At 46.0% G+C, this 11,866-nt stretch overlaps 1 protein-coding gene across 1 annotated transcript in view; it reads right to left on the reverse strand.

Annotated features, from left to right (window-relative positions):
* The window catches only part of Plpp3 (phospholipid phosphatase 3), a 75,918-nt gene extending 67,120 nt beyond the window's left edge, over nucleotides 1–8,798 (reverse strand). Inside the window, exon 1 of the mRNA XM_034502326.2 lies at nucleotides 8,190–8,798. Within this exon, the coding sequence (XP_034358217.1) occupies nucleotides 8,190–8,328 (139 nt within the window). The 5' untranslated portion in view covers nucleotides 8,329–8,798. The remainder of the gene's footprint in view (nucleotides 1–8,189) is intronic.
* Between the last annotated feature and the right edge of the window lie 3,068 nt (nucleotides 8,799–11,866).

Below are 11,866 nucleotides of genomic sequence, written 5' to 3' on the forward strand. Positions count from 1 at the left end.
CTGTGCTAGCTTTGCCACATCTTCTCCCAGGTGTCCCTAAGGACCTTGGGTTCAGAGCACTCACTCACTTGCCTCAGTTCCCCCAACCCTCCAAGCCAGAGATCTTTCTCCCAAGCCTGAATTAGATTAAGTATTATTAATAATTAATAGCTTTAATTTATTATTTTATTTATTATATATATATAATTTATTTTAGCTATAAATTAAATATAAAATTAAAACTTACAATAATTTTAAATACTTCTGTAGAGCTCTTCTAAACTTTTCCTTCTACCTTAAACGGACCTTACACTTGTAAATCAGTGTAGCCACCACAAAACAAAGTAGAAACTCTTCCCTCAAATTTGGAGTTACTCTAGAACCTAGCAGTTCCTCAAGAATACAGTTGCTAGCTATATGAAAATTTCCATAATCAAGGGAAAGCAAAACCCAAAGATAAAACTCCCTTTGTTCTAGTGGTTCTCCACAATAATGTCTAATCTGCCACTTTCAGCCCCATTTTCTCAGTCTGGTATTAACCCTGTTTCCAGCCTCCTCTCTGGCCTCCTCTCTCCCTGGCCCTCAGGATGTAAATGGACCACGTTACACCTCAACTTCCGCCCAAGGGCTTCCCAAATACATTTCTTTTCCCCTGTAGTTCCCTCCCCTCTACAGCCCCTTGTCCCCTTTTTGGCTTCTGGGCTATTATTTCTCCCTTGGGACCCAGTTTCATTCCTTTCCCTCCATCTCACCCCACTGCGTTTACATTAGCCCTCCTTTAAGGGTCCCATGTCATCATTAACCAAAGGCTGCTTTCCCTTCACCAACCGGGGAATTCCTTTTGGGCAAACCTAGTGCACTTTGCCCATAGCAGTTGCTCCAGGAACATCTGTAGAAGAGAAGATTGGAAAGGCAGGTGCAAACACAAACTTGATCAAATCCCCTCTCTAGATATTATACAGATTTGCTCTGTAAACTAATTGGGGTGGAGGTGGGGCAGCTATAAAGACAACATCAGTGAGAATGGCTTCCTTCGTGGTGTGTAATTGCATATTCTGCACTTTAGGGGCACATATACAGGAACCAACACACACTGCTTGCTATGACAAAGCATTTATGCTGATTTGCATTTCTCTGCAAAACTCACCAGACCTATAATTTTGTTAATTTGTGACAAACCTCAAAAACACACCATCAATACCTGATTACAACATGTACTTTGAAAGCACACAAAAATCAACTATCTTTCAAAGGCCTGCCTGTGGGCACCACCCTTACCGTATTGTTTGCTGTGTTTTACTTTTGGGGCTATCAGAGCATCATAACTTATACATCCACCTGGACCCAAGAGAAGAATACCACCAAGAGGACATTCAAAGATATGGCCTCCCTGGGTTTTGAGTGTTAGCACTTCCAGTCAGCGTATGATCTCAGAAAATTTAGTCCCAGACTCCATTTCATCACCAGCTGTGGAGAATGACTTCTACCCCAAGAACTGTTCAGAGGCATTTTAAAAAGCCCAAGCTTTGAAGACGTGAGCTCCTTTTCTGTTCTCCTGGGGTACGTTATAAAATGTGATGTCTGTCCAAGCTCAAGTCACTAAGCAGTGAGCTGAGGTAAGAGCTGCACCTTCTAGACCCAGTACCAGCTTTAAGGAAGAGAACAGATCAAAACCTGCTTAGTCTTCCAAACCCACACCAGGAGTCTCTGGCCTCACAGAGATTTGGACTAAAAGTGAAACCTGTTGGTCTTGTTCCTCTTTTGACTGACATAGGCAAGGAAATAACAGAAGACTCTCAGAGTAGTGCCACATGAAAGGTATCCAGTATGGAACACCAATATCAGAAAGGCAAGACCTTGTTTCTCCTCCTGTTCTCTCACAGTCCCTTGGCAATAAATAGCCAGTCCAGGCCTCTGGTGGCCACAGGTGAGCAGGACATCAGGCTCCCATGCCCACACTATCCCAGTTTTTATGAATGAGAAATGAGGCCTTGGTGGGGTTAGATCACATAGTGTGAAGGAGCTCCCATCACTAGGAAGAGAGGAGGGGGGAGAGGGAGGGAGGGAGGGAGGGAAGGAGGGAGGGTGGGAGAGGGAGAAGGAGAGAGGGAAAGAGGGAAAGAGGGAGAGAGGGAGAGAGGGAGAGAAAGAGAGAGAGAGAGAGAGAGAGAGAGAGAGAGAGAGAGAGAGAGAGAGAGATTATGCATCTCAGCCTCTCACTGGGAAACTGGGAAGCTTGGCCTTTTCTTTCAGGCAGTCCACTATTTGCTCACTCCTTCAGAAAGAGCTATTTTTCTGATTGAGATTAAACACATAATAATGTTGGCATTGCTCCTAACAAAATCCTAAAGAGTCCATGAATCTAGCTAGGCAAGGAAGATTTGTTTTATTAACCATCCACAGAGAGACTAAGGCCACCTTGAACTGATACCCAGTTCAAGTTCAGTTAGGTTCCACTGCCTACTCTACTGTCAAGTATGGTCTTTAAGGCTCCTGTGCTGTGGATGAAGTCCTGTAGGGCAGGTCACACATATCCGGGCTCTACTAAAATTGATGGAACTAAAGAACACATCTTCCCTGGGCTGCACTGAGGCGTGGGCAGTGAGGGGGATGAACAGCCCCAGGACAGGGTGCTGAGCACGAGGAACTGCTCTGGGGCGCAGCTTTCCCAGCTTAGCGTCAGTGTCTAACCCACATCATCAGCCAGGATAAACAGCAGAGAACATCCTTCCTTAAAAAGCAAAGAGCATCCAGGAAACAAACACTTCACTTATTTGCAAGGACATGTACTCTTTCCAGTCAGGCTTCCCCTGCACTGCCCCAGGTCAAGAAGAAGTGTAAGATCTAAAACGGGTCATTTGTCCAAATCCTCCCCACCCTTCTAGGAGAGCTGGAGTGGTGAAGTGGGGGGGGGGGGAAGGTGGCTGTTATTTGTTTGTTTTCTTCCCCCTCCGATGCTATGGACCATCTCTTTTCCAAAGGAAGAGAAAGAACATCAGGCACCAAAGGTGACCAAGGCGCCTGCCCTCTGCCTCCCCAGACAGGTCAGAAACCCGCCCCTCTTTCTTCAGCTAACAGACACCATTCGTGACCACTCTGCAAGCTTTTCTTCCTCAGATGCTTTCCCTTTAATAAGGAAGAAAGGAAAGAAGGAAGGAAGAAAGGAAGGAAGGGAGGGAGGGATTAAAAAAAGAAGGGCTTTGTCACAGAGTCCTGGAGGGATAAGGAAAGAGGAGGAGCTGAGGCCGGGATCATTACTAATAAAGACAGTGGCAACTGGCCCTGACAGCAAGAACACACTTGTGAACTTTGCACATTCAATCTCTCACCTCAGCTGCAGGCCACAGGCCACAGCCTGTCACTACTTCCCTGGTTTTACAAATGAGGAAGCTGAAGCCTGGAGAGGTCAAAGGCCATTTGTCCAAATCACACCTGTGGGTGTTAGCTTTATGTCCCCTGCAGTCCCAACAGAAGAGACTCCACAATCTCTATCGTTTTCCCAAGACTTTGTCGAGTTAACTTTGATCTGCTCAAGCCCCCACTTAGCAACCCAGTGTATTCCTGTTTCACCTCTCACTCACATAAGCTTCACAACGGCCAACAACAAGCCGAAATCGAGGCGCGACAAGTGCTGGAACATTCAGTGCAGGGACAAAAAGGCCACTACATAATTCAATTGCCCTGAAAACATCAAGCACGACACAATACAGTGATTCTAAAACAGGCCTGATAAAAATCAGCCGAAGGTTTATGAAAATACAGAATGCCAGGTTGTGTCCCAAGCCCCGCTGGGGGAAACTTAGAATCTGTATTTCACACCAGATGGATGTTTCATCAGGTGAGTTTATTAAACGTGGACATGAGAGGCACTCTCCACATTAAAGGTTACTCCTCAAATGCTGTGTAGAATTGAACTGACACACGAGGTGGGGTTTCTCCAAAAATATTACTGCCCACAGGAGGATGTCCTTGAATACGGTTTCATCAGCACCATGCTGTGACCAGCTGGGCTTTGCCAGCCCAGACAACTGCACAGGAAAGGGTAAAGAATCTCAAATTGACAGGCACGCAAAGGGCTAAAAATGGAAGGGCCACCAACTCCAGTTTTAGTATTCTCCCACCCAGGCGGCTACCTCTGAGATATCTTTTAGGATTTTAAGGGGGAAAAAAAGAAAGAAAGGGAGGATGGATGAGTGGGACAGCTATTCTGGACAGTAAGAAAACAGAGTTTGTCTACCATGCTAGAAAAATAACCTACTAAGTGCAGGCCATCTTCATGTTCATTACAGTGCATGCAGGAGAGTTGGCCGGGTCATTCAACAGAGGATTCAAGAAAATCTGTTCCTATATTGTGTGGTTCAACATAGTACATTAAGTTATGAAAACCAACACTGTTTCACTGAATTATTTAAACATGCCTTAAATGCAATAACCAAGCAAGGGAACATGGGAGGCACCTGCTATGCTTGTATAGATGTTTGTGGTTGATTGATCTAAATTTCAGAGAGAAAGTCAAAGGAAACATTCAGCCAAGGGGTGGGCGGCTACCCAGTTACCACCAACTTAGGTTAATTTTCATCATTGTCTTTGGTCAAATTTGAGTGTCTATAGCATATCTGCCAGGGTGCTCACAAAACTGGGAAGAGCTAAGTGTAAAATGATCTAGTCTCTCTCGTTTGCTGCCCTAGTAAGAAATCTATGTCCAGAAAGTAATTTAGTCCAAATCACACAGCGAGTAGTCAGTACATGTTCAGAACTCACACCTCTGGGCTTCCCAGTTTTGCTGCAGTTCCTAGAAAAAAAATACAGAAATGTTCTCTTCCTATGAGATCTGGGTCCCAGTGCATTGGACAGTGGCTTGGAATTTTAGACATAACTCACTCAATAAGCCATTTTGCAGTGGAAAGAAATTAAAGCCCATAGAAAAATCAGTGTGTCCACAAACATGTAAGTAGATTTGGAGTCAGCCAACCACCATCTAAGAAACCTTAGTTCCTATGTGTAAGGGTTCCGTTCTGTTCTCTCTATTCCACTGCCCCTCCCATCATCAAGTGGTACATAGCAATGAAGAATAATGCACAAACAATGACATTGACCCTTCATGTACCATGTATGGAACCAGCTATAAGGTTATCATCATGACTATTTAATCGCAAATAAAAACCTTTGGTTGAGAACAACCAGATTGAATGGTGTGGTTGTTAACCACCTACATTGTGTATTGCTGATAAGAAGAATTAGAACTTGTTTGGTCCAAATGGATGATGCCCCGGGGAAAGTGAAGAGGCAGGCAGCTCTGAAGCTGAGCTAGAGAATTTGTCATAAGGTCGGAGTCTCCAAATGGGATAAAAGACTCCGCTTATGCTGAGAATCAGGGAAGAACCGAAGCTGACTTCCTTGAGAATCTGCCCTTCCTTCCCTCTTTGAGAGGAGCCTTTTCTATACCATGAGATGGCATTAGAAGTGGCACAGTGGAGCTTACGTTAATTGATTTATATTTTTAAAAGCAGCTAATAGAACTTAAGACAACTGGAGATCTCTGTGGTTCTCATGGCATTCCACGCCCCAGAACTAATGTGAGGGGAAAGTAAGAAGGGGTACCCCACTGAAACAGGAGCAAAAAGGGTTTCAGAGAATCTACTAGGCAAAGACTTGCAATTGTATTTAAAAGCAATCAGTGGAGAAGGGTAACTGGGCATGGCCGTAAGCTCCCAACAGGGTTCTCTCATACCAGATTCTCTTGGCCTTCAAACAAGAGTGGACTTTTTGTTTTTCACCCAGAATTTAACATTCCGAAAAGGTATGTGAAGCAAGTTACACCACTTGAGTATTTCCATTTACATAACAGGCACATTGCAGCATCAGCTTTTAGTTTTTCCAGATACTAGGGATGAAGCTTGGTCTATATTCCTATGGGAGAATAAACAGAAAACTGTCTCTCTTCCTAATATATTAGTACCCTGTAATGCGGACCATATGATCAATAAACTGTAGAAAAATTAAATCATACTGACAGTCTCAGGCAAAAACTGAACCAAGTTGAAACATTTTTTTTTTAGGACGGCAGTGTGTAGAATATTAAAATCACATGTTGCATTATTAAATCTTCTTTTGGAAGCCAAACAGAGTTATGTTGCATAACCACCTCAAGATACACGCTAATCTAACAGATAGTTTTTCCAATTAAAGGTATTAGGAGGCATTTAATCAGTAATACTGTCCTATAGTCTGTGCTTATGGGGAAGTCTGACAACTGGTTTAGAAGTTTCACTCTTGAGAGGCACTTGCTGCAAATGAAGAGCTGAAGTGCATGCATGTACACCACACCCCTAAATTCCACCCTGAACACACAGAAAAACATTGTCATTGTCCCTGCTTACACTATAGTTAACAGGTATTACTCTCTGCACACTGCTTAATACCGCTTTCTTCTAATAAGAATGCAACGTTTCTGAGTGCCTGCCTCCCCAGCAGAAGAATGTCTAGAAGGGAGAGCAGTGGGTGAGAAGGCTGTCAGAAATCCAGCTCTGCTTTCCTAATGATAAAGCAGGAGGCAGGGGGCTTACCAACACAGGCATCAGAGATCCCACCCACCAAGGAGACACTCAAACCCTGGGAGGCCTCAGCCAAGGTAGCTGCATACAACTTCTACCTAGTTAGTGGTCTCCTCTTCCTCCCCTCACCCCAGGACCTGGAAGGATCTTTTTAAAATTCAAACAACTTGATTATAAGACCTTAAGTACTCATCTGGTTCACTATGCATGATAATAAGCCTGCTGCCACCGGGAAGGCAGGCCCCCCAGTGACAATTCCTCTGAATAGCATCTTAATGCTGAACTGCTGAGAGCTGAGCTGAGAAAGGGATCTACAGTGAACTCCCTTGCCTTTCACAGACCGCAATCTTTCCTCCCAACTGTCTCTATCACAAGAGGACCCTTCTTAATTTTAAATTCTAAGAAACCCACCGGCTCACAAAATTCTCCCAGGGTAGTTGGGCAAGAACAAGAAAGAGGCCACTGCCTAAGAGTCCTCAATAGCAGTCCTGGCTGCTAAGCCAGGTCGCCACAGTCTGCCCCGACTAACCCCCTTCCAAAGGGATGAAGCCTCCGTGCAGGAGTTCTATTTTGAGGGAACTGAACTGGGAACACAGATGTTTCTTCCGTTAGCAGTGTTGGCAGAACAGCTCCTGGACGGCATCCGAGTTCCTAATGCAGGAAAGGGCCTCACAGACCATCTACTTGAATCCACTCATTCAACTGAAGAGGAAACTGGTGGCAAGGGGCAATGCTCTGGTGACAAGTTTTGCACACGTTTACATCAAAGGTCGCTTTAAAGGAAAAAGTTCAATTTTTACTTCAACCCTGAAACTATGGTGGATGTACATCAATTGCTTTTCTCTTCCCCCTTATCCTGGTTCAATAAATCCTCTCTCTCCCACTCCAATTCCTGTGCCTCCCACCACCCTTTCAGCTGAAGCTTGCATCTGTTCTCATAAACAGAGGTGCTCTAGCGCCTCTACTTTGAGGGAGTTTAGTTCAACTGTGGCCCCCAAGCAAGACCGTGGCCGCCTTTCTTTCAGTGGCCTCCCGGCACGAGTCAAAGACTGAGCTAGTTTAAAACTGATGTCGGCGAAACGGCCTATCATCTGGCACACAGTAGGTGATCAACAAGTGATGTGCTTCTCGCTGCCCAGCACCTGGCCGGGTAGAGCCCCGTTCCACCCTCTGGGGCTTTCAGCCAAGCGAGTAGCGAGTGACAAGGCCAGCTAGCGCGACTGGCCCAGCAAGGCAGCGCGACGGAAGGGGTGGATGTTTACATGCAGCCGGGACGAGCAGCGCCACTCCGGTAGGAGCCTGCCTTGCTCGGAGACCGAGATAGGTCTCACTCACATCTGACTCGGATATAGAGCTGATAGCCACAGGTTTCCTCCAGATCTTGGAGCTCGCTCACACCTTCCGAGGTGCTGTGCGGGACTCCCAGCTGGAGATCACCCCTAAGGAGGTAGTTCCAGCTACCGCGAAAGCACAAGCACGCCCCAATTTGAATTCACAGGCCGGGGATTGGGGGTCCGGGAGGGCAGTGAGCTCGCGGCCAGCACGGCGCCCAAGGGTGGGGGAGATGGCTGCGGGACCCTGGGGGCTGACAGCGCGGCGGGGCCCGGGGTTGGGAGCTCGGAGGGAGTTGGGTGGGACCCGTGGGGCTGCGCTCACCCATGAAGAGGCAGAAGAGGTCGAGGCAGATGAGCAGCACCCGCTTGCTGCCGCCCTTCCTCGGGTTGTTGTTGAGCGCCGGGCTGCCGCCGTTCTTACTCTCAGGGACGATCGCCTTGTCGTACTTGTAACTTTGCATGGCGCTGGTTGCGGGGAGCCTCCCGGGGCGATGCGGGCCGCCGCTGCTCAGGAGCGGGTCTGCGGGCTCGGGACGCGGCGGCGAGTGTGCAGCCCGACCGAGTAGTTCCAACTGCAGACGCGGGGAGGTTTCCCCTCTGGGCGCCTCTGCTTTCCTCTCAACCCCAAACTGTTCGCTAGTCCAAGGGGAAGAGAGCCAAATCCCGAGCAGGAACTTTTGCAGAACTGTGCAGCCTTGGACGCGCCCGGCTGGCGTGCGTCTGCGTGCTGGAGTTTGCGAGTGGGCAGCGTCGGCGTCCCGCCACGATCCTCCGCAGCTACTTAATGAATGGAGCAGCGCGGAGCCCTGCGACTCGGCAGCGTCCTGCAGCTAGCTCTCCTCAGCGTCTGCCCAACTCCAACTCTGCCTCCTCCTCCTGCTCCTCCTCCTCCTGCTGCTGCCGCTGTGATCGCTCGGTTTGTTTTCTGAGCTTATATTTCACGAGCGCCTTTAAAAAGCGAGGGGGGAGGAGAAGGACCTCCTTACTTGGCTCCAACAGGATTCTGAAAGCACAGCCCCTTCCTTAAGCTGCCTAAAACGTAGGATAATTAAGGCCACATTTCCCCCACCCCCTTTCAAAAAAAAAAAAAAATCCTAAAAGAAAAAGTTGCTCTCAAACCAGAGAATCCGGGAGCCCCTAGCGTTCAGAAACTCCAAAGCATCACAAAAGGGGGAAAAAAAAAAAACACCATATAAATAAAAAGAAGCATTTTCTTGCTGACCTTTGATTAGGAGTGGGGAGAGGGTCGGTGGGAGGTCTATAATACTAAAATGCTTTATTTATTTATATATTTATTTACAAATTTCAGCCTTGAATTGGATTATCCTAAAAATACAATTTTCAAGGAAAGCTGGGTTTGTTGTTGTTTTGGTTTTAATGCTCTGCACTGGATAGCTGGGCTGGATTCAGAAGGTCCTATGACTCCGGATCCAGACTCCCTGCTCTAGAATCCTGACTATGTCTCTGTCCCTTAATTTCCCCACGAGTAAACTGCACACACTAAAGTTTTTCTCCCCAGGCAGTCATGGTGGAGATATAATTGATTATTTCACAGTAGCTTGTACAACAGAAGATCTCCCGGTTGAGCCAATACTTCTAGTTACGAATGTGGGAAAACCAAAGCCAAGCCTGCCCACCCCTTTGCTTGTCCAGCTGGCCTCCAGCATACCAAGCGTTATTGGCCTTGACTTTCAAGGAATCTAATGCTTGAATGTTCTCTCTCATAATGTTGATTACTTTTATATGAGTTGATTTTTTTTTTCTTTCAAGAAAGAGAATCAACATTTGAAGGGCCAGGAGGCTCCCCTACATCTTCCTTAGTGTCAAGCACGGAACACAGTGCAGTGTACAAATGCACATTTCTTCCTAGGGTCTTTATAATACAGAGGTGGAAATGGTTCGATGGTTCTAGCATTTTTATTGTTGGTTTTTTGAGACAGGGTCTCTCTATATATCTCTATATAGCCCTGGCTATATAGAACTCTCTATGTAGACAAGGCTGGCCTCAAACTCACAGAGATCTGCCTGCCTCTGCCTCTTGAGAGCTGGAATTAAAGGCAACTGGTTATAGTTTTATAAAAAAAAAAAAAAAAAAAAAAAAAGATTATTCTCTGTATTATTCTATATCAATCTGTACAGATTTGTGTTTTGTCTGCATGTGTGCCTGTGCACCATGTGCCTGAAGCTCCCACAAAGGCTATAAGGGCTGTCAGATCCCTAGAACTGGAGTTACAGATGATTGGGAGCCACTGTGAAGGTGCTGGAAATCCAATCTGGGTCCTCTGTAAGAACACTGATTGCTCTTAATCTCTGAGCCATCTTCCCAGCTCCAAATTCTAGCTTTTGGACACACAGTACAAATCCTATCTGACTGCCTTACTGAACCATTCCATAACTCTGTATCCCAGTCTCCCTTTCAACTGCACACCCCTGACATCCTACCCTTCTGCCTACATCATAAACCTTTCTCCTCCAACTAGCAAACTGTTTTTCCTCCGGTGCACCCTGATCTTTCACCCCCTGTCCTTGCCCTGCTCAATTCCTGCACAGAATTAATTTTTACCTTCAATATTTTGTCTAGGCCACTCTTGCAACACTCACCTCAGTCTAATTTGGTGTTGGTTAACAAAAACTAGTCATTTGTATAAATGGGCTTTGATTAGGGGCCATTGATTAATCTCAATGAGACTCTGTAGTGCTCAGGGTTTGAGATATGCTGAATTAAACCCACATTGGAACTAATTAACAAAGAGACAAAGAAAGACAAAGTCCTGTCTTCTGAAAACAAGATGCACCTAGGAAGTTTTGGAGCGGACATTTCAGCTGCCAATCAGAGGCATCATCTCCATCAAAGGAAAGCAGGTGAGGGCCCTTGGCATCTGAGAGAAGTTCCTTTAAATCCCCCTCAGGAGAAGCAGCACAGCCTCACCTGTTAAAACAGCAGCAACAATGCGAAGCTAATGTTATCATTAACAGCACTCTAAAAGGAATTCTGGGTACCAGAGGGTTTTTCTATGCTCACAATCCTCTTCACAAGCATAAACCTCCTTGAAATTCAAAGTTGCCAAATCTTCAGAATTCCAATCTGAAAAGAAAGGTAGCTTTTGCTGCCTTCTCTAACGTGTCCCCTACATTGGGTCCTCAAAGCATCTGGGCTTCCACTTCCCACTCTGCCTTCTTTCCCTTTCATAGGCAGACATAACTTGCTTCTCCAAGGCCTGAACCCTGAAGCCTGTCTTGGAGATCTGAAGGAGCAGTAGTGAAAGCCACTGCCCAAGAAACAACTGAGTGAAGCCCAGTCAGTCCATCCTACCTGCTCCTCATCTGGAAGATGACTTACATTAACCATCAATGCACTTTTAAAAGCCCTACTTCTCTCGATATACCCAACACTACTAGCTCAGCCATCACTGCTGTTTTTTTTACAAATTACTGAGATTGCTAACTTTAGCCCACACTAGCTTCTGTTCAAGGCACCTATTTGATGTTCAGGTTCTCTGGCTTAACCTCAATCACTTATTAAGAAAGATAAAAATCTGTTATCCCAAAAGCCAGATTTTTAAAAAAAAGATAAATGAATGTTTAAATAAAAGCTTTCTATTTCTACTTACAGGGCTTTCCCGACTAAAGGAGCAGAGCGTGTGTTAAGTGCTAGGTGCAGCTCTCTGCAAACAAGACTATATTTAGATAGCGTTCAAGGGAACAAAATATTTGAAATACTCATTAAAACTGACTTGAACAAGTCATGAAATACAGTGTCAAGCTAATCCCTTAGGTGATCAGATACAAAGCAACCCAAACTGCCGTTGGAACTGGCTAAAAGTTCCAACATTGAGACTGGCAAGGGGCGGACCTGTCAGCTGCCAGTCAGAAGCAGCATCCGCACTCAAAGGAAAGCAGATAAGGCCCCCTGATATCTGAAAACCCTTTGACTTTACTCTTTTTCCCCATTCTAGTTTGTCCCCCCTTGCCCTCCCTCTCCCCAGCTGTACACCTGCC

The sequence above is a fragment of the Arvicanthis niloticus genome, chromosome 5 (assembly GCF_011762505.2).
Source record: "Arvicanthis niloticus isolate mArvNil1 chromosome 5, mArvNil1.pat.X, whole genome shotgun sequence".
NCBI classification, from domain to species: Eukaryota; Metazoa; Chordata; class Mammalia; order Rodentia; family Muridae; genus Arvicanthis; species Arvicanthis niloticus.